The following is a 22965-nucleotide window of genomic DNA, read 5'->3' as shown; positions in this document are numbered from 1 at the left end:
CTGAATTTGTTCGCTATTAAAGTCAGTGGGGGCCAATATTGGGCAGGGTGTTCCACCCAATCTCGTGGGCTTCCCACCCAGTGATTTATTCGTAAATTACTCTCATTGAGTAAGAGGTAAAAATACAGAGCTCGCGGAGAAGTTTATTTTTAATCCTTGGTCTGCATTGAGTTAGGTAATCGTAACCAATGTAGAAATGGGAGGAACATTAAAGTTGGGTTCAGTATCTCTGGAGGCTGGAGAAAAATAAAATCAGCCGGTGCACCCAAATCCAGGTTGCTATCCATTGATCTTTGCTGGGAGTTGCAGGCATTTGATGGATCGTTGCAGTTGAATAATCTTCCCTTTATACACTTATGCACAAAGAACAATATGAGCGGGCAGCACGGTGGCGCAGTGGGTTAGCCCTGCTGCCTCACGGCACCAAGGCCCCAGGTTCGATCCCGGCTCTGGGTCACTGTCCGTGTGGAGTTTGCATATTCTCCCTGTGTTTTTGCATGGGTTTCGCCCCCACAACCCAAAGATGTGTAGGGTAGGTGGATTGGCCACACCAAAACAATTGCCCTTTAATTGGAAAAAATGGATTTGGGTACTCTAAATTTTTTTTAAAAAGAAGAATATGAGGTACTGGAGGGCAGCTAGTGGTATTGTCACATTCAGAAGAGTTGCAGGGGGTCAAAACTTTAAGTCAAATGTATAACATTCGTAGGATCACAGAAGCAGTCCATTTTCCCCCAACAAGTATCTTCTGATGCTACCGCTTCAAGTGGAGCTAGCTGTTGTAATACAACCCAGAATCAAAGGAAATTATCCCTCAGCATAACAATGATACAATTTAGAGCTGGGGATTGCTGTTTCAATGTTTGCAGCAGAGACCAGGAGCACGTGTCAGGAAATTCTGACCCCCTCCCCACTATCCAGGATATTCCAATCAGTTTCTCCTTTCTGCTCTCCGCCCACTCCCAGGAGTCCTGAGTTGAACATGCACTGTCAAATCTCATAGAAACAAGGAGGTGAGGTAGGGTTACGGGGATAGGACAGGGGACCTGGGTGGGTGCTCTTTCGGAGAATCGGCGCAGACTTGATGGGCCAAATGGTCTCCTTCTGCACTGTAGGGATCCTATGATTATCTATGATTTGACCCATCATGTTCATGCCAGAACATATAAAGAATAGCGATGGATCAAGGGGAAATGACCTCACTCTCAGTTTATCAGCAGGCTGCAACCTTTAACGCGACACATTTTAGGCTGGGACATATGAATCATCAAAATAGCAGTCTGCTTTAGACATTCCCTTTTGAGTGTGGAACAAAAACCATTTCACCAAACCATGAACCAAGAACAGAATTTACACCTTATTTCCCCTTTCAAGTGTTGTCCTTGTGGCTGAGGTTAAGTAACCGTGTGCCAATCTTGCTTGCCGTGAGCTGCTGCTACTGTCAGTCTGCCCAATTTGGTATCTCGCTTTACTTCCTTATGATCTTGTGACCTTTCATGCCTCTACCACAGTTGCCTTCCAACGATTTTCATCTCACCGAAGTTTGAGAGTTTCCCTTCTCTTTATTACGTAAGTCAGCTCACCCATTTCCTAACCTTTCAAGCCCCTCACTGATTACTGAGATGTTTTCAGAATTCCTGCATCTTGTTACATCTCTTTTTTTCAGTGTCCACAATTGGCATATGGTCAGGACTTTTTAACTGTATATTATTTGGGCAGCACGGTAGCATTGTGGATAGCACAATTGCTTCACAGCTCCAGGGTCCCAGGTTCGATTCCGGCTTGGGTCACTGTCTGTGTGGAGTCTGCACATCCTCCCCGTGTGTGTGTGTGGGTTTCCTCCGGGTGCTCCGGTTTCCTCCCACAGTCCAAAGATGTGCAGGTTAGGTGGATTGGCCATGATAAATTGCCCTCAGTGTCCAAAATTGCCCTTAGTGTTGGGTGGGGTTACTGGGTTATGGGGATAGGGTGGAGGTGTTGACCTTGGGTAGGATGCTCTTTCAAGAGCCAGTGCAGACTCGATGGGCCGAATGGCCTCCTTCTGCGCTGTAAATTCTATGATTATGTTTATATGTAGAAACTGGGCACTAACTGAGGATTCACTTGTGCTCCGATAAATAAGAACAGACCAGAATGGAATTGTTGGGTTAGGAGGTGTATACATGTAATGTGTAAGTCTATAAATAAAAGATTATTAAAAAATGTGGAAATATTGGCCCCACTTCAACACTTGGCTTTCTGGAATAGAACAGCCTAGTGGCCAGCCCATGGTGCCCAATAGTCTGATTGTTCTGTAAAATATACATGTATCCTTTCAAATCTTGCTAATCTTTTCATCTATCTCTCTCACTGGTGTTTATATATTTTCGTGAATATCACCTGCACTCTTTAACTCGGGGTCCTCAGCTGACTTATGACAGATAATTAAATTGGAATTTTACAGTACAGGAACAGGTCTTTTAGTCTACGCTGGTGTTTATGCTTAACTTGAATCTCCTCTGTGGAGGAAGGCACAGGGGAGGAGGTATGAATATGGGGAAAAGGCTAGTCGCCTGTTGGCGCACCAACTGCGAAAGAGGGCAGCAGCGAGGGAGATAGGAGGAATTAGGGATGAAAGGGGAGACACCGTGCGAAGGGCAGGAAAGATAAATGAGGTGTTTAAGACCTTTTATGAAGAACTGTATAGGTCTCAGCCCCCAGGGGGAGAGGAGGGGATGCGGCAGTTCCTGGACCAGTTGAGGTTCCCGAAAGTGGAGGAGCAGGCGGTGGCAGGCCTGGGGGCGCCGATTGAGGTGGACGAGGTTATTAAGGGACTGGGAAGCATGCAAGCAGGGAAGGCCCTGGGGCCAGACGGGTTCCCGGTGGAATTCTACAGAAAATATGTGGACTTGTTGGCCCCGTTGTTGGCGAGGACGTTCAATGAGGCCAGGGAAGGGGGGACACTACCCCCGACAATGTCGGAGGCGACGATATCGCTAATTTTGAAGAGGGACAAAGATCCGATGCAGTGTGGGTCCTATAGGCCTATTTCACTATTGAACGTGGACGCCAAACTGCTAGCAAAGGTGCTGGCATCGAGGATAGAGGACTGTGTCCCAGGGGTGGTGCACGAAGACCAGACAGGGTTCGTAAAAGGGAGACAATTGAATGTTAACGTGCGATGGCTATTAGGGGTGATAATGATGCCCTCAGTGGAGGGGGAGGCAGAGATAGTGGCGGCAATGGACGCAGAGAAGGCATTTGATAGGGTGGAGTGGGAGTATTTATGGGAAGTGTTAAGGAGGTTTGGGTTTGGGAACGGATTTATTCGCTGGGTTAGACTACTTTATGGGGCACCGACGGCAAGCGTAGTTACAGGTCGACATAGATCGGAGTATTTCCGATTATATAGGGGAACAAGACAGGGATGCCCGCTGTCTCCATTGTTGTTTGCGCTGGCAATTGAACCTCTGGCCATGGCGCTGAGAGACTCCAGGAAATGGAGAGGGGTGACTAGAGGGGGAGAAGAACACCGAGTTTCGTTATACGCGGATGACCTATTGCTATACGTGTCGGACCCAGCGGGGGGATGATAGAGGTTATGCGAATCTTGAGGAGGTTCGGGGAATTTCCGGGGTATAGGTTAAACATGGGGAAGAGTGAATTATATGTGATACATCCAGGGGACCAGAGTAGAGAGCTAGAAGGCTTACCGCTAAGGAAAGTGGAAAGAAACTTCCGATACTTGGGGATTCAGATCGCTAGGAGCTGGGGAACCTTGCACAGACTTAATCTGACACGGCTGGTAGAACAAATGGAGGAGGACTTTAAGAGGTGGGACATGCAGCCTTTATCGCTGGCGGGCAGGGTGCAAGCAATTAAGATGATGGTCCTCCCGAGGTTCTTATTTGTATTTCAATGTCTCCCTATTTTAATCACCAGGACCTTTTTTAATAAAATGGATAGGAGCATTACGAGCTTTGTGTGGGCAGGGAAAGTTCCGAGAGTAAGGAGGGGGTTCCTTCAGCGCAGTAGGGACAGAGGAGGACTGGCACTACCGAACTTGGGAGATTATTATTGGGCCGCCAATGTGGCAATGATACGTGGATGGATGATGGAGGGTGAGGGAGCGGCGTGGAAAAGGCTGGAGAGAAGGTCCTGTAAAGGGACGAGTCTAGAGGCGCTGGTGACGGCGCCGCTACCGTTCTCACCGAAAAAGTACACCACGAACCCGGTGGTGGCGGCAACACTGAACATATGGGGACAGTGGAGGCGACAGAAAGGGGTGCGGGGAGCCCTGGTGGGGTCCCCTATCAGGAACAACCATAGGTTCGCCCCAGGAAGAATGGATGGAGGATTTCAAAGCTGGTACCAGTTGGGAAAAAGGTGGGAGATTTATTCATAGATGGGACTTTTGCGAGCTTGGGAGCACTGGAGGAAAAGTATAAGTTACCCCGGGGGAATTTCTTGAGATATATGCAGGTGAGGGCGTTTACTAGACAACAGGTGAGGGAATTTCCGCGGCTCCCGACACAGGGGATACAGGACAGGGTGCTTTCAGGGGTGTGGGTCAGAGAGGGCAAGGTGTCAGGGATTTATAGAGAGATGAGGGAAGAGGGGGAGGAGTCGGTGGACGAACTAAAAAGAAAGTGGGAAGAAGAATTAGGGGAGGAGATAGAGGAGGGTATGTGGGCTGATGCCCCAAGCAGGGTAAATTCCTCTTCCTCATGCGCCAGGCTTAGCCTGATTCAATTTAAGGTGCTACATAGACCACACATAACGGGGGCAAGACTGAGCAGGTTCTTTGGAGTGGAGGACAAATGTGGGAGGTGTGGCGGGAGCCCGGCAAACCATGCACATATGTTTTGGGCGTGCCCGGCACTGGAAGGGTATTGGAAGGGAGTGACGAGAGTGATTTCGCAGGTGGTGAAGGCCTGGGTCAAACCAGGCTGGGGGTTAGCTCTATTTGGAGTTGCGGAAGAGCCGGGAGTGCAGGAGGCGAAAGAGGCCGACGTTGTGGCCTTTGCATCCCTCGTAGCCCGGCGCAGGATCCTACTCATGTGGAAGGAGGCGAAACCCCCCGGACTGGAGGCCTGGGTAAACGATATGGCGGGGTTTATTAAACTGGAGCAGATAAAGTTTGCCCTGAGAGGATCGGCTCAAGGGTTCACCAGGCGGTGGCAGCCATTTCTCGACTACCTAGGGGAACGTTAGAGGGAAGACGGATGACCAGCAGCAGCAACCCAGGGGGGAGGGGGGGGGAGGCAGTTGAGTATAGGTCAATAGAGTATGAGGTTTTGTTACTTGTATATTATTACTACTATTATTATTATTGTTAAAAAGTTTAAAAATGTCTGTTTTGTTACTGTTATTGTTTCGCTTGTTTTGTAAGCGGGAAAAATGTTGCTCAGGGAAAAAAATTTCAATAAAATATATATTTTTTTAAAAACTTGAATCTCCTCCCATTTTACTTCATCGAACACTATCAGAATATCTTTCTACTCCTTTCCCTCATCTATATTTATCAAGCTTCCTCTTTAGTGTCTATATGCCATACAGTGTCTTCTGCACTGTAAACTCTATGATTTGACTCTGACACCACGTTCCATATTCTAACCATATACTGAGGGGAGAAGTATATCTGACATTCCTTATTGGGTTTATTAATGCCTATCTTACATTTATGGTACCTCATCTTGGAATCATCCACAAGTGAAAACAGATTTTTTATGTCTACCCTATCAAATCTACTCATGGTTTTGGACTTCTATTGGGTCACCTCTCAGCTTCCCCCATTTCTGAGGCTGTTCCTTCATCTCGCCATTTAGTATGCCGATCCCTTGATACATACCAGTATTTCCTTGTCACAGACGTTGTGTCTGTAATAGCTGCTCTGGGTGGCATGTCTACCCACGGGTTCTGTCTTGTTTACAGTATTGAGCACGCAGCAACTGCATACCTCAAGTTATTAAACTTTCTCTTTATGTCATGTAATTAGAAAAAAAGACTGACATTTATAGAGCGCTGTTAATGGCCTCGGGGCTTCCCAAAGCACTTGACAGCCAATGAAGGGCTTTTAAGAGTAGTTACTACTGGAATATAGGAAACATGGCAGCCAATATGTGCACAAGCTCCCCACAAACAGCAATTACCAATAACTGTCTAAATTGTTCTTGGTTGAGTGGTAAATATCGACTAGAAAACCAGGTGCAACACATCTTCTGTTCTTCAGAATAGTGCCAGGGAATCTTTAACCTCATTCTCAGAGGGAAAAGAGGCCAGAGTTGAACAACTCGATTCAGAAGGCAACACCTCTCTGTCAGTGCTCTAGTTTCTCAGAACTGCAGAAGCACCAGCCTAGAGTAAGTGATCAAGTCTTTGGAGTAAGGTTCGGGCCCACAACCATCGCTGATTCAAAGGCAAGAGTGCAACCCATTGAACCAAAGATTAAACGTATGACACTGTGAAAGCCTTACGGCATAGAAAGAGATCATTTGGTCACCGTGTCCATGACACTCTTGGCCAGTCATCTCAGAATACTGAACAGATCCATATGGGATGAAGTACTGTCCAAAATTGCACTAGAACAGCAATACCTGAAGTCACTTCTCAACCTTACCCATAGCAGCTAAGGATCAATGCTATTCACAAAATACCCAATGCTGCCATCTTATCCTCTGAGATAGTGCACAATACTGCCATCTTATACTCTGAGATAATGCACAATGCTGCCATCTTACCCTCTGAGATAGTGCACAATGCTGCCATCTTATACTCTGAGATAGTGCACAATGCTGCCATCTTATTCTCTGAGATAATGCACAATGCTGCCATCTTCCCCTCTGAGATAGTGCACAATGATACCATCTTACCCTCTGAGATAATGCACAATGATACCATCTTACCCTCTGAGATAGTGCACAATGCTGCCATCTTATTCTCTGAGATAATGCACAATGCTGCCATCTTCCCCTCTGAGATAGTGCACAATGATACCATCTTACCCTCTGAGATAATGCACAATGCTGCCATCTTATACTCTGAGATAGGGCACAATGTTGCCACCTTGTCTTCTGAGATAGTGCACAATACTGCCATCTTATGCTCTGAGATAATGCACAATGCTGCCGTCTTACCCTCTGAGATAGTGCACAATGCTGCCATCTTATCCTCTGAGATAGTGCACAATACTGCCATCTTATACTCTGAGATAATGCACAATACTGCCATCTTACCCTCTGTGATAATGCACAATGCTGCCATCTTATCCTCTGAGATAATGCACAGTGCTGCCATCTTACCCTCTGAGATAATGCACAATGCTGCCATCTTACCCTCTGAGATAATGCACAATGCTGCCATCTTATACTCTGAGATAGTGCACAATGCTGCCATCTTCCCCTCTGAGATAGTGCACAATACTGCCATCTTACCCTCTGAGATAGTGCACAATGCTGCCATCTTACCCTCTGAGATAATGCACAATGCTGCCATCTTACCCTCTGAGATAGTGCACAATGCTGCCATCTTACCCTCTGAGATAGTGCACAATGCTGCCATGTTACCTTCTGAGATAGTGCACAATGCTGCCATCTTCCCCTCTGAGATAGTGCACAATGATACCATCTTACCCTCTGAGATAATGCACAATGATACCATCTTACCCTCTGAGATAGTGCACAATGCTGCCATCTTATTCTCTGAGATAATGCACAATGCTGCCATCTTCCCCTCTGAGATAGGGCACAATGTTGCCACCTTGTCTTCTGAGATAGTGCACAATACTGCCATCTTATGCTCTGAGATAATGCACAATGCTGCCGTCTTACCCTCTGAGATAGTGCACAATGCTGCCATCTTATACTCTGAGACAGTGCACAATGCTGCCATCTTATACTCTGAGATAATGCACAATGCTGCCATCTTACCCTCTGAGATAGTGCACAATACTGCCATCTTATACTGAGATAGTGCAGAATACTGCCATCTTATACTGAGATAGTACACAATACTGCCATCTTATACTCTGAGATAGTGCACAATGCTGCCATCTTATACTCTGAGATAGTGCACAATGCTGCCATCTTATTCTCTGAGATAATGCACAATGCTGCCATCTTCCCCTCTGAGATAGTGCACAATGCTGCCATCTTACCCTCTGAGATAATGCACAATGCTGCCATCTTACCCTCTGAGATAGTGCACAATGCTGCCATCTTACCCTCTGAGATAATGCACAATACTGCCATCTTATGCTCTGAGATAATGCACAATGCTGCCGTCTTACCCTCTGAGATAGTGCACAATGCTGCCATCTTATACTCTGAGACAGTGCACAATGCTGCCATCTTATACTCTGAGATAATGCACAATGCTGCCATCTTACCCTCTGAGATAGTGCACAATACTGCCATCTTATACTGAGATAGTGCACAATACTGCCATCTTATACTGAGATAGTACACAATACTGCCATCTTACCCTCTGAGATAGTGCACAATGCTGCCATCTTACCCTCTGAGATAGTGCACAATGCTGCCATCTTACTCTCTGAGATAATGCACAATGCTGCCATCTTACCCTCTGAGATAGTGCACAATGCTGCCATCTTATACTCTGAGATAATGCACAATGCTGCCATCTTACACTCTGAGATAGTGCACAATACTGCCATCTTATGCTCTGAGATAATGCACAATGCTGCCGTCTTACCCTCTGACATAGTGCACAATGCTGCCATCTTATACTCTGAGATAATGCACAATGCTGCCATCTTACCCTCTGAGATAGTGCACAATGCTGCAATCTTATACTCTGAGATAGTGCACAATGCTGCCATCTTATACTCTGAGATAATGCACAATGCTGCCATCTTACCCTCTGAGATAGTGCACAATACTGCCATCTTATACTGAGATAGTGCACAATACTGCCATCTTATACTGAGATAGTACACAATACTGCCATCTTATACTCTGAGACAATGCACAATGCTGCCACCTTACCCTCTGAGATAGTGCACAATGCTGCAATCTTATACTCTGAGATAGTGCACAATGCTGCCATCTTATACTCTGAGATAATGCACAATGCTGCCATCTTACCCTCTGAGATAGTGCACAATACTGCCATCTTATACTGAGATAGTGCACAATACTGCCATCTTATACTGAGATAGTTCACAATACTGCCATCTTATACTCTGAGATAATGCACAATACTGCCATCTTATCCCCTGAGATAGTGCACAATGCTGCAATCTTATACTCTGAGATAGTGCACAATGCTGCCATCTTACCCTCTGTGATAATGCACAATGCTGCCATCATATCCTCTGAGATAGTGCACAATGCTGCCACCTTATACTGAGATAGTACACAATACTGCCATCTTATACTCTGAGATAATGCACAATGCTGCCATCTTACCCTCTGAGATAGTGCACAATACTGCCATCTTACCCTCTGTGATAATGCACAATGCTGCCATCTTATCCTCTGAGATAATGCACAATGCTGCCATCTTATACTCTGAGATAGTGCACAATGCTGCCATCTTCCCCTCTGAGATAGTGCACAATACTGCCATCTTACCCTCTGAGATAGTGCACAATGCTGCCATCTTACCCTCTGAGATAGTGCACAATGCTGCCATCTTATACTCTGAGATCGTGCACAATGCTGCCATCTTACCCTCTGAGATAGTGCACAATGCTGCCATCTTACCCTCTGAGATAGTGCACAATGCTGCCATCTTACCCTCTGAGATAGTGCACAATGCTGCCATCTTATACTCTGAGATAGTACACAATGCTGCCATCTTATTCTCTGAGATAGTGCACAATGCTGCCATCTTGCCCTCTGAGATAGTGCACAATGCTGCCATCTTACCCTCTGAGATAATGCACAATGCTGCCATCTTACCCTCTGAGGTAATGCACAATGCTGCCATCTTACCCTCTGAGATAGTGCACACAGATACACTGAGCAAACACAAAGTAACACTAAAAAATAAATTCACATTCATTTTGGAAGCATCATGGCTGCCAGAACGCAAGACAGAACATCCCAAAGAACATCCACTACTTAGAGTCAGTACTGCCACACTGTCAATTTTATATAGCATTGCACTCAGTTTCATCAGTGCAGCTCATTTCATGACACCCTTTTCTCTGAATCCCACGGCTGTGGGTTCAAGTCCCACTCCAGGGCTTGAGCGCAGGTTTAAAAAAAAGGCTGACGTTTCAGTGCAGTTGGGGAGCACAATGCTGTAAGAGGTGCTGTCTTCTAGATGAGATGTTGAGCTGAAGTCCTGACTGTCCTTACAAGTGGATGTAAAAGATCTTGTGGCACTACTTTGAAGAAGTGCAGAGGAGATGTTCCCTGGTATCCTGGGACTATTTATCCCTCCATCAATGTTGAAACAGAGAATATCCAGTCTTTATCCCATTGTTGTTTGTGGGATCTTGCTGTGCAAATAGACTGTTGTGTTTCCTGTATTAAAACAATGATTACACTTCAAGAGCATGGTGTGGTCTGCAAAGTCTTCTGGATGTCTGGTGGTCATGAAGAATGCTATTTAAATGCAAGTCTCTCTTTCTGTTTAATACAACAATTGGTGTTACTTAATGGTGCTTATCTGTGCTTGTAAAGGTCAGAGTGTTTGTGCTAATCATAGAATCAATAGAATCATAGAATTTACAGTGCAGAAGGAGGCCATTCGGCCCAACGAATCTGCACCGGCCCTTGGAAAGAGCACCCGACTTAAGCCCACATCTCCACCCTATCGCCGTAATCCAGCAACCCCACCTAACCCTTTTGGACACTGAGGGCAATTTATCATGGCCAATCCACCTAACCTGCACATCTTTGGACTGTGGGAGGAAACCGGAGCACCTGGAGGAAACCCACGCAGACACGGGGATAACGTGCAGACTCCGCACAGACAGTGACCGAAGCCAGGAATCGAACCTGGGACCCTGGAGCTGTGAAGCAACAGTATTAACCACTGCTGCTCTAATATCAAACTCCCCGTAATAATAACACAACCAAATGCAGGTTGGGCTTCCGTTCTCTACAAAAAAGAGAGTTAGCCCAATAAAGGTCTTTAAAATTAAGTAACTTTTTTTAAAGTATGTAGAAATGGAGAAGACCAAAACACCTAAAGTAGTCACTGATAAAAGTAATTGGAGAAGTTCATTTACTTAAAGAGTGGATAGAATATAGAACTGGTTGCCACATGAAATGAATAGATGCATTTAAGAGTAGGCTAGGTAAGTACATGAACGAGCGGGGAATAAAAAGATGTGATGATTGTGTTAGATGATGTAAGGAGGCTTGTGTGGAGCATAAACATCAGCATGGACCCATCAGGCCCAATGGCCTGTTTCTATGTAGAGCTTCATCTACTTTGCCTCAACAACTGGCCTCAACACAAATCTCAGAACAATGCCCATCCTGCACTAACTTGGCACGTCCAACGCCAAAGACTTCATGACCCCTTACAATGAAGGCTACCAATTTAAGCCAAATAAGGGGCAGTTTTGTGGAGTACACTAATGCTGACTAGGAACCCGATGATAGTTGCTCAAATTTATTCCATGTATTTGGGACCCTTACTGACAACTGCCAACGGTGGTGGTCGGTCATATCAACCGAGTTGAGCTTAGACTCGGTGGAAGAGATGGGAATTTTAAGGTATGATGTCTTGCTTCATACCTTAATAAAGACAGCGCTGGAGGAAAATGATTCAAGGATAATCCTTACTGTAAAGTTACCAATAAACTGAAGCAAAAATATTTGAAAGGGGAACTCCAGGACAATGTTTCAGCGGGATCAAATTCAATAATCCAGTGTCAGGACAAAGCTTTGCGATTTGTCATTTTTCTTACGTCTGAAATTACATTGCTCTAATTCTACCCGGCAGATAACTGATCAGCATTTTACAGCCAAGGGCTTCATACTCAAAGGTTAAAATATGCCCTTGTTCAGAATGCAATGGAGCGAATGTAACTGAGATCTGGGTTGGTAAGTGTACTCTTCAAGCACCGACCATTCTTGTGAATGAATAAACAGCAACTCATACAGGGCCATTAAAAAGTGAAGGGTAGTGGAGATCTGATCCAGCTGGTTGTCTACAGAAATGGTTCAGGATGTCCGAAAGCAATATAAGTCTCGATGTTGTTGCAATCTATACAGTTCCTCCACAAGAAAGGGATGTGTTGTCAGTATAACCTCTTCACAGCCTCAAGCAACAATTTGCATTCTTCCTCAGCGTAACTCAAGTCTTCATCCATTATCAGCAACAACTTGCCGTTACGTGATGCCTTTACTTATTTTTAAAATTTAAAGAGTACCCAATTCACTTTTTCCAATTAAGGGGCGATTTAGCGTGACCAATCCACCTAGCTTGCACATTTATTGGGGGTTGTGGGGGCGAAACCCACGCAAATACGGGGAGAATATGCAAACTCCACACGGGACAGTGAACGTGGTGCATTTATTTTTATTTTTTTAAAATAATTTTTATCAAAGGTTTTCATAAAATATCAATAACAAAATGAGAAAGAAAAAAGAACCCAACAGGGTTAAGTACAAAACACAATCTAAAAAAGCAACCCCCCAAACCCCTCCCCCCCCTGTACCTAAATAATAAATTAACATTAACACCCTGACTTAAGACAACAGGTGGCTACACCCCATCAGACCCTTCCAGTGTAAATAACATAAACAAAAATAAAGTAACACCCCCCCCCCCCCCCGAGCTCCTGCTGCCATTGACCAATGTCTATCGTTCTGCCAGAAAGTCTAAGAACGGTTGCCACCGCCTAAAGAACCCTTGTACCGACCCTCTCAAGGCGAATTTCACCCTCTCCAATTTAATGAACCCTGCCATATCGCTGATCCAGGATTCCACGCTTGGGGTCCTCGTATCTTTCCACTGAAGGAGAATCCTTCGCCGGGCTACCAGGGACGCAAAGGCCAGAATTCCGGCCTCTTTCGCCTACTGCACTCCCGGCTCCTCTGCCACCCCAAATATTGCAAGCCCCCAGCCCGGTTTGACTCTGGATCCTACCACCCTCGACACCGTCCTCGCTACGCCCTTCCAAAATTCCTCCAGCGCTGGGCATGCCCAGAACATATGGGTGTGCTTTGCTGGGCTCCCTGAGCACCTAACACACCTGTCCTCACCCCCAAAGAACCTGCTCATCCTTGTCCCGGTCATGTGTGCCCTGTGCAGCACCTTAAACTGTATGAGGCTGAGCCTCGCGCATGAAGAGGAAGAGTTCACCCTCCCTAGGGCATCTGCCCACCTCCCCTCTTCGATCTCCTCTCCCAACTCCTCCTACTTACCTTTCAACTCCACCACCGAGGCCTCCTCCTCCTCCTGCATCACCTGGTAAGTTTCCGAGATCTTCCCCAACATGGTGCATTTATAACAACAACTCGCATTTATGTAGTAACATTACAGTAATGGTAGTATCTTGCATTTATATACCACCATCAACACAACGGTGCTCTGCAGAGGAAGGAAGAAGTTTTTAATGCGGGGGTGGTCAAGGAAGTTGACCTTAGGCTCGGTGGAAGAGATGGGAATTTTAGGAAGGTTTTTTTTTAAAAGGTGCAGAGAGAATTCGAGAGAAGGGTAGATTTAGGAAAGCAGTTCCAGAGATTAGGACAAACATAGTCAAAGACCCAAAGGACAATGGATGCTTGAACCTACTGGAAGTGCAGGTTCACCAGGGCTTAGAGGTCAATTGTCAAGACAGGTGCACACATCTTAATTTCCATGAGTATTGCAAATTGATCACTGCACTGATCAAGTTGTTTAAAATGTTAGTTGAGATAGATATAAAGAAACTAAACGCTGCTGGGACGAGAACAAAGGCAGGCAGTCTTCAAAAGTAGAACCAGGCCAATCAGTAGCAAAATCAAGAAGCACTTTTTCACATCAATACTATTGGAAATTTTGAATTCATACCCCCTAAAGGTTGTGGATACCTGGACAATTGGAACTTTCAAGACAAATATTGATCCCTTGTTATGTAAAGGCATCAAAGGATATGAAACAAAGGGGGTGGGATATTGAAGTTGGTGTGCAAATCCATCATGAGCAAACTCAATGGCAGAGCAGGCTTGAGGGGCTGAATGGCCTATTCCTGCTCTTATTGTTCATATGTTCTAGATGTTACAGTGGAGGCGGGCAAGGTCATTAGGGATTTATGGATGAGAATTTTAAACTCAAGGTTTATGGTTGTGTAGCGGTATTATCACTGGACTAGTAATCCAGCCATGATCTCATTAAATGGTAGGACAGGCACGAGGGGCTGAATCGCCTACTCCTGTTCCTATGTTCCTAATCCAGGGCCCAGGCTAATACTCTGGGGTTAAAGATTCAAATCGCACCATGGCAGCTGGTGAAAACTAGTTTCAGTGATAAAGACCATGGAACTGTTGTTGTCATCTTTTTAAAACGAAAATCTCTTTCATGAATGGTCTGTGACTCCAGGTTGATTCCTATTTGTCCTCTCAGATGGGTAATAAATTCTGGCCTTGTCAGCAATGTACACACTCCTTGAAAGAAAGAAAATGTACTGGGGACAGGGGGCTAACGAACGATGGGTTAACAAAAATTGGTTGGGCCAGGGTGCAGATCCTAGAGTTCTGGATGTGTTGGATTTTACACAGGGTGAATGTTGAGATGTCAGAGAGCAGGATATTGGAAAGAGGTGACGCTGGAGGTGAGAAAACCGTCGCTAAGTCGTGAGGTCGGGGGTCACAGAGGTTTGTGTTACTCAATCATATTGATCAATAAGATTTGGGGTTTGAAAGTACTGGTCCAAAAATGGCACTCACTTTGCACAACCTTCATCTGTGGAAATTATATAGCCAAGGTTTCAAAAAGGAAATGTGTTTTATACGATATTTCCCAATGAATGTGGATGTGTAAAACTAAAGTCTAATGGTAATGCTCTGACAGAGTGAAGCACATATTCCAGGACTGATACTCTTGTACAATGTGGAGGGAGTGCTACACGGTTGGAGGTACTGCCTTCAGATGAGATGTTAAACTGGGGTAAAAAAGATCTCATGGCACTGTTCAAACAGAAAAGCATGAGTGCTCTCTTTGGCATCTTAGGCAACATCTTCCCTTCAGCCAAGATCGATACAAATAAATTACCTGGTCATTTTTACCACATTACTGTAGACGGGAATTTGCTATGTGCAATTTGCCTCCCAAGTTTTAGACACTACAACAAGGACAAGATTGTAAAACTACTTCAGCGGCTGTAAAGTGATTTGGGATGTCCAGAGGCCATGATAGGTGCTTTATAAATAAAATCTTTCTTAATGAAGGCAATGTCCTTTATTCTGGAGTGGAGCGCACACACCAGTGGATAAGGCCTGAGTACAAACGCTTTGTATCCAGATGCCAAAGGCAGCTCCAGAGACTGTGCTGCGACCTCTACTGTAGGTCAGAGAGACAGAGCTGGATCCCCGCACATACCTGGAATGCAAAGAGTCAAAGATAAGACAGATTGCCTGGTCACAGGTTGTGGAGGAACATATATAATTCACTGACCGTCTTCTCTTCCACTGTTTGTACTGCTGTCTGGACCCTGCCGATGGAACTAAGGCTATCTCTCTGTGAGACGGTGGCCTCACAACACAATGAGAAATTCTGCCTTAGTGAGTTATTTGTATTATTCCCCTTTTTTGAACCGCTCAGTGCTGGGACCTTCCAGACAAGTGTGAAGTAGTAGCTTCTCTATGATTGATGATTTAGCTGGTTTAGCGTGACTGGGGCTGGTTTAGCACTGGGCTAAATAGCTGGCTTTTAAAGCAGACCAAGGCAGGCCAGCAGCACGGTTTAATTCCCGTACCAGCCTCCCCGAACAGGCGCCGGAATGTGATGACTAGGGGCTTTTCGCAGTAACTTCATTTGAAGCCTACTTGTGACAATAAGTGATTTTCATTCTAATTTTTCAATCATGATCAAACGACCTGAAGTAGTCGGATTCCTCGCTCTCTCTCCTGCAATGCTAGCCATGCAAGCAACCTACAGCCTTATCACCAAGAAACAAGCTTCCTGCACCCAATCTATTTGAAAAGCTAAAAAAAAATCCTTCTGGCACCATGATAGTTAATGCAAGCCAAATATATCTTTTAATCCCTTTGTCATTGACCAGCACTGACCCAAAAATAGAGGGCCAGAAATTCAGAAACCCTCCGGTGCAAACAAGTTGTTTTCAAAAACCGTTTTTGATATCAATGACAGTGACCCATCGTTTATTTAATTCAAACCAGAAGTCTCTTGGAGCAGCATAACCTCCTGTTGCAAGGCTCAGTTTCTCACAGCTCATCAATATTAGATGTAAGGATAATGCATTATTTTCTCTGACACAACCTCCTTGTGTTTCACTGGCAATCATAGAATCATTGAATCCCTAAAGTGCAGAAGGAGGCCATTTGGCCCATCGAGTTTCGACCGACCCTTCAAAATACCACCCTACCTGGGCCCAATGCCCCACCCTACTCCTGCAACCCAAACCAAAGGGGCAATTTAGCATGGCCAATCCACCTAACCTGCATATCTTTGGACTGTGGAAGGAAACCGAAGCACCCGGAAGAAACCCACGCAGACATAGGGAGAACGTGCATACCCCACACAGGCAGTCGCCCATTGTGGGGTTTGAACCCGGGTCCCTGGCGCTGTGATGCAGCAGTGCTAACCACTGTGCCACCGTGCCACATTTACAGTAACAGTCGCTGGGATTTAATTCTTTCCCCACCTCCCCTCCTAAAGAAGGAAATTCAGTGATAACTTTCAGGGCGGCACGGTGGCACAGCGGTTAGCACTGCTTCCTCACTGCGTCAGGACCCCGGGTTCAATTCCGATCTCAGGTGACTGTCTGTGTGGAGTTTTCACATTCTCCTGTGTCTGCGTGGGTTTCCTCCGGGTGCTCCAGTTTTCTCCCACAGTCCAAAGATCTGCAGGTTAGGTGTATTGGCCATGATAAATTTCCCCTTAGTGTCCAGAGATGTGTAGGTTAGATTGAACGGAGGAGTGGACCTGGGTGGAGTGCTCTTTTGGAGGCTCGGTGCAGACTCGATGGGCTGAATGGCCTCCTTCAGCACTGTAGGGATTCTGTGACTCTGTGAAAGGAATTGGATATATAACTTGTAAAAGAATCATTTGCGGGGCTGCCAGGAAAGAGCAGGGGTGTGGATGAGACAAATTGGTGAACTCTCTTAAAGCAGGGGCCAGATGGGCCAAATGGCCCCCTTCTCTGCTGTGAGCATTCCATTAAAAACTGCTCAGTGTGGGTAAGTAAATTCTGAGCTCTCTACCCGCCATATTCCTCCCTCTGCTCTTTAAGAGTGCCACCCTCCACCAGGGATGGGAATTCTTTCAGACACTTATCAAAGAGTACAGTTCCCACAGGACCGACCTTAATTCTGCAGATGTTCCAACCCAGCCGTGGACATGGCGTGAGATCAGAGTGGAGAAAGTTCCAATTTACTCCTCCAGAGTGGACAGGAGGTAAGGTGACTCACTATTGAGTGCAGAGACACTCAAACCAGAACTTTTTACAGACAAGTTGTTCCCCAATCAGGCAACATATCCAACATTCTACATCAACACTAAACACACCAATGTAAACAGCTTTCAGCGATAGGAGTATAAAAGTTAAACTAATAGTGTTGTACAGGATAGCAAGTTCACCAAAGCTTATGAAAATACACATGTTTCCATCTGCTCTCGCAATGATGAGGTTAGTTTGAGCACAATTCATTCGCGGGTTACCAACTGAACAGAAACACAAAGAGGATTTCTCCTGTCACGTGGGATCCGACTGCAGAAGTGCACTTTTTAATAGACTGCTGATTGCAATAAGTTTAAAAAAGTTGACACTTATGAAAACACAGCTTGTCCATATGCGTCTTTGGTGGAGTTCCCCAGTTTTAAATTGAGTATCTCGAGTGCAATGTAAACTTTAGCAGCTGTACATTTCTAGACATGTAATTAAGATGAAAATTGTTACACTACAGGCCCTCCCCCTCCCCCTCCCCCCTCCTTACTCCGATTCCAGCTCCTTGTGCATCCAATCTGCCCTTCAGCCCCACAGTGATGGCTAATCACATGCTCTGGAATTACCTCCTGGGACCACTCTGTCTCTCCACCAGCTTTAGAATCATAGAATCATACAGTACAGTACAGGCCCTTCGGCCCATCAAGCCTGCATCGACAAAACAAAAATGTTACTCTACACTAATCCCATTTCCCAGCAATTGGCCCATAGCCCTGAATGTTATGACATTTGAAGGGTCCAAGATTGTGAGGTTTCCTGCCTCAACCACCCTCTTAAGGCCGACTTCTTTTAGGTCAATGTTCTCTTAATTTGGTTGGTTGCAGCAACTTTAGGGTACATTTTTCTGCATCAAAGGGATTATGCAAATTCCAAGGGGTCACTGTTGTGTGTGTGTGTGGGGGGGGGGGGGGGGGGGGTCACACATTCTCCGAAGGTTAGTCCCAGAGCAGTACTGAGGGAGCACTCCACTGTCTGAGATACTGTCTTTTGGATCAGCCACTGCCCTCTGAATGGGAGGGCTATTTTGGAGAAAGAGCAGTGTTTTCCCTTTGCCAACATTATCTAAAACAAATAATGTTGTCATTGCCACATTGCTGCTTGTGTGACACTGCTGTGTTCAAATTGGTTCCCCACTTGAAGAGGTGTTTCATTGGCTATGTGGGAACTACAGAGGTTGTGAAAGGTGCTATATAAATGCAAGTCTTGCCTTATTCTTTCTCTTTGTAAGGTTGGAAATCATGAAACCAGCAGCCAACACCTGGGTTGGACTGGCGACGTCCATATTGTTATCCGCCCTCTCCTCCTGTCCTGGGCCCTGCTGCATCATCATTCTGCACAGTTTGCTCCTGACCGACATTTTAACGAAGCTTCAGCAAGCCATAGGCTGCTTGCTTTCTCTCGACCCATTCCCCGCCCCCCAGCCCATTCCGGGTAAAACACCTCGAGAGTCCTGGTTACAAAACAGGCACCAAAAAAAAAGCAGCCCCATAACCCGACCTGTACAAGCTGCCCATGTGCACCCACCCTCCCATAATAGAAACAGTCCTAGGAAGCTAACGCCCTGATATGTATTCAGCACACATTTATCATCACAGTGCACTAGAGGCAGCCTCACATCCTCGAAAACGTTTCTTCTGATAAAAAGGACCAACAAAGACACTTCACCCCAATTTGAGCTACTTTAGGAGTCACGTGACTCTTCAAAATAAACACTTGTAAATGTCTCTGTGTCATCGCCCCAAAGTCCCCTATATCCCCCCGGGCCATGTCCTCACAGATAAATAACCACTGGCCATTAATGTTTCACTGCGATAATAATCTTTATTGTCACAAGTAGGCTTACATTAACACTGCCATGAAGATAACTTCTGTCCACCAAAATCTAAAGGGGTTAACCCCTCCTTTCCTGTTCAAATCCCTCCACAGCCTCTTCCCCCCCCCCCCCCCCCCCTCCCCAGTGACCTCCTCCAACACTCCGAGATCTCTCGATCCTCCTCCAGTTCTGCCCCCACCCCTTCTTTGCACCCCGCGCACTTCATTCGTCCTGCGGCTGTTAGCTGGACCTGAGACCCATCTCCCTGAGCCTCTCCATCCCTCGACCGTGCTTCCTAAAACCGACCCCTTCCAACAAGCTTTGAGCACCAGCTGCATCGTGTGGCTGGATTCTTGTCCCGAAGTTACAATTGATCAGCAGATAAACTTTTTTTTAAAAATGATCGAAATACATCTTGCTAACAAGGAACTGCATTGAATGCAGATTCAGCTGACTGCACCTACAGCGTCTTTATTCAATAGGCAGGTTTGGGATTTGTTTGGCTTCGGTTAACTGCACCCTGGCGAAAGAGGGCGAAGTCAGGGAGACAGCTCGTCCCTCACTCCTTATTCACTCACAGGCAAATCTCCCAGTCCCTCGTGATCAGGACTGTACGGAGGAGGGGAGAGGATGCCAGCTCTGGAAGAGCTGACCCGTTCACCCTACAGATACTGCCAGGCAGGAGGACCTGCCGAGTGTCCCCAACATTTTCTGTTCTGACTTCTGAGGATAAGCAGCCCCCCCCCCCCCCCCTCGCTCAGCCCGAAATATCTCCTCACCACAACCCCCCCCCCCCCCCCCCCAATTCTACACATGAGTGGTGTGTGTGAACTGGTTTTCCCTGCCTGCTCTCAGTCAATGCACTGTTCATTCACCTCCACGGAACACAACCTCCTGGCAAGAATAGAGCATCCCTTCAGGAGAAAATAAAACCTTCATTAACCGAAGAGGAAAAAGTGACTGGGCTTGGGAGTTTAACAGGCGCTCTGTGAAAACTTTGTGGAAAGCAATTGATATTTATATAAATAATGGAGACATATTTGTAGAAAATTGCACTGCCTGGTCTCATAGCAGCACGACTAGATTGTGCCCTTAAAATAAAAGATGTCTAAAATAGCGAGGGAATGGGGACAGCGACTGCAGCTCATTCAACTAATTCCAAACGCCAGTCAACTCAGGCACAGCCTGATCAACCCCAGCAGCCTCTTTCAGGGATAGCACAGCGTTTCTATAGACAGTCGCCAAGGCATCAGTCCCTGCCACCCCCACCTCTCTCTCTCAGACGTGCTCAGACTCTGCCATCAGCCCCAGAGCATCACAATCCCCCTTGTCAATTACCAGGGGGATTTCAGGTCAAGCTTCCCTCTTCCTCACTCTGGTCTCCACTTCCCTACACCCCTGCTACAATTCTCATTGAGACAGTGAGCCGGGCAAATCCGGACAGCTCGGTGAAACAGTGGACAGCCCCCCCCCCCCCCCCAACTTTTTGTTTTTAGACAACACAAGGGAGAGAGAGAGAGAAGAAATAACACTGATAGATGATGGGGAGGGGATTAAACACCAGGACAAGGGGGGGGGGGGGGGTAGCAGCAGAAATGGGAGCAATGGAACAAAAGATACATCTCAACATATTGAAGATATTGACCTACCTGGATGTAACATACTTTGGAAATAAAAGATCACCAACACAAATGATCCAAGGCAAGTGACTAGGACCATGCGGCATTTTCTGCTCATTCTCATGATATCCAGGAATTTCATGGCTGGGCTGTGTTCCTGCTTTGCTGCTCTCTGTCGCTTTTCTCTCCCCCTCTCCCTCTCCCTCACACACTCTCTCTCTCTCTCACTCACTCACTCCAGCTGCCAGCACAGCGGCAGCTCCAGACACCGGCCCGTCCTCTACCATCCTCTCCTCCCCTCCCCTCCGCCGCCGCTGAACAAGGGCAGTGCCAGCCTCCTCCACACATGGGGCGGTCCCTTCTCTCTCTCTCTTTCTTTCTCTGCCTTGCTGGCAGTACAGTGCCCGCTCGGTCCTAGCGCTCGCTGGAGCTACTGCCGTTGAGTTTGCCAAGCACCCAACATTAAAAAAAACCAAATCTACCTTGCTGAAATCTTTTTTTTAATGATTGGTTCACGGGACGTGGACGCCGTAGGTCGGGGCAACATTTCTTACTGCCCATCCCTAACTGCCCTTGGGGAGGCGGTGGTGAGTGGTCGTCAGCCTCACTGGGAAAGAAAAGGTTGGGAGGAGATACCATTCCTGATCTTTTTTTTTGAAGATTCTTCCTGGCCAATATTTATCCCTCAATCAAAATCACAACAAAAAATATCCTTGCTGCTTGTGGGATATCCTTGCTGCCTGTGCGTGTTTCTTCCATGGCAACAGTGACTATCAATTCCTCCAAATTCAGATAAGTGTTCTCTCTGTATATAATATTTTAGGACACAGAACATGAGTCATTTGAGACATGACGAATAGTGAGTGTAGCAGGTGTGGGAGGAAGAGGTTACTTTGGGACCTGTGCTTTCCCAAAGGTTTCCATCTCTGGTTTTTTTTTCTTATCTCATATCTGGCTCTACTACTGATTGGCCAATTCCATTACTGTTGTGCCACATGTCGAAAGGATGGTAGAGACAGCAGATGGACCTTGGGTTTATTTTTTAATCGAGCGGATCCTATGTTTATATTGTCATCTAATAATACTGCAGATAATAAGCTCATGTTGCTGCGAAGGCTGACAGTGGGGAAGTACAATGAAATGAATATCGCTTATTGTCACAAGTAGGCTTCAAATGAAGTTACTGTGAAAAGCCCCTAGTCGCCACATTGCAGCACCTGTTCGGGGAGGCTGTTACGGGAATTGAACCGTGCTGCTGGCCTGCCTTGGTCTGCTTTCAAAGCCAGCGATTTAGCCCTGTGCTAAACAGCCCCTGGCTGTTTCTACAAGGCAAACTTCTAGGTAACAGGAACCAGCCCCAAATAATTGGAAATCACCTTGTAAGCAGTGAAAGAGCATGCTCAGAGCAAGTCCTGTGAGAAAAAGCCTTTCACTTAAGCAAGCAAGTAGCTATCCAATCTCAGTATTTTCAAGTCTTTCTCATCTGCTTGTCTTGCTCTGCCCCATCAACCTCCATTGTCCTCTCTTGTTAGCTGCCCTGGCGAGTTCCAGGAAGCCCTGTAAACCCGCAAGCTCACAGTTAAAGACAGAACCCAGGGTTAAAACTCCATTCAATTGCCTTATGCAAAAACCAAATGCCAGACTGACCTGTCCCATGAGGTGAGGGAACCACAATTCACAAACTGGAGTTGGAGCAGAAGGAGCAGTGACCACCTTCGAGGAGGAGGTCGAGGGGCACCAGACCAAGAAGGGCTGGAGGACGAGCGCGGGGGGAACCCGCAGGACCATCCAGAGGCTAGAGGAAGGTGACAGCAACAAGGGTCTGGCAAGCCTGCACGGCAGGGAGGCCCACATCCTCACCCGCTTCGCATAGGAAGTGGTCTCATCCACTATGGCCACCCTCCCTCCCGCTTCCCACCCCGCTCCCCATCCCTCAACCTTCACCCCCCCACCCTTCTCCC

The 22965-nt window shown here is 46.4% G+C and overlaps 1 protein-coding gene across 2 annotated transcripts in view; it reads right to left on the bottom strand.

Moving 5' to 3' along the window:
- chst11 (carbohydrate (chondroitin 4) sulfotransferase 11) overlaps window positions 1–21299 on the bottom strand; it is a 310305-nt gene extending 289006 nt beyond the window's left edge. Inside the window, exon 1 of one of the 2 annotated variants that reach the window (XM_072484989.1) lies at window positions 21035–21299. In XM_072484989.1, coding sequence (XP_072341090.1) covers window positions 21035–21146 — 112 coding nt within the window. In that variant the 5' untranslated portion in view covers window positions 21147–21299. The remainder of the gene's footprint in view (window positions 1–21034) is intronic. The other variant, XM_072484990.1, reaches the window with a different exon arrangement.
- Window positions 21300–22965: the final 1666 nt, after the last annotated feature.

The sequence above is a fragment of the Scyliorhinus torazame genome, chromosome 19 (genome assembly GCF_047496885.1).
Source record: "Scyliorhinus torazame isolate Kashiwa2021f chromosome 19, sScyTor2.1, whole genome shotgun sequence".
In the NCBI taxonomy this organism is placed as follows: Eukaryota; Metazoa; Chordata; class Chondrichthyes; order Carcharhiniformes; family Scyliorhinidae; genus Scyliorhinus; species Scyliorhinus torazame.
The sequence above is the reverse complement of the archived record's forward strand: the minus strand, read 5'-3'. Positions and strand labels throughout refer to the sequence as shown.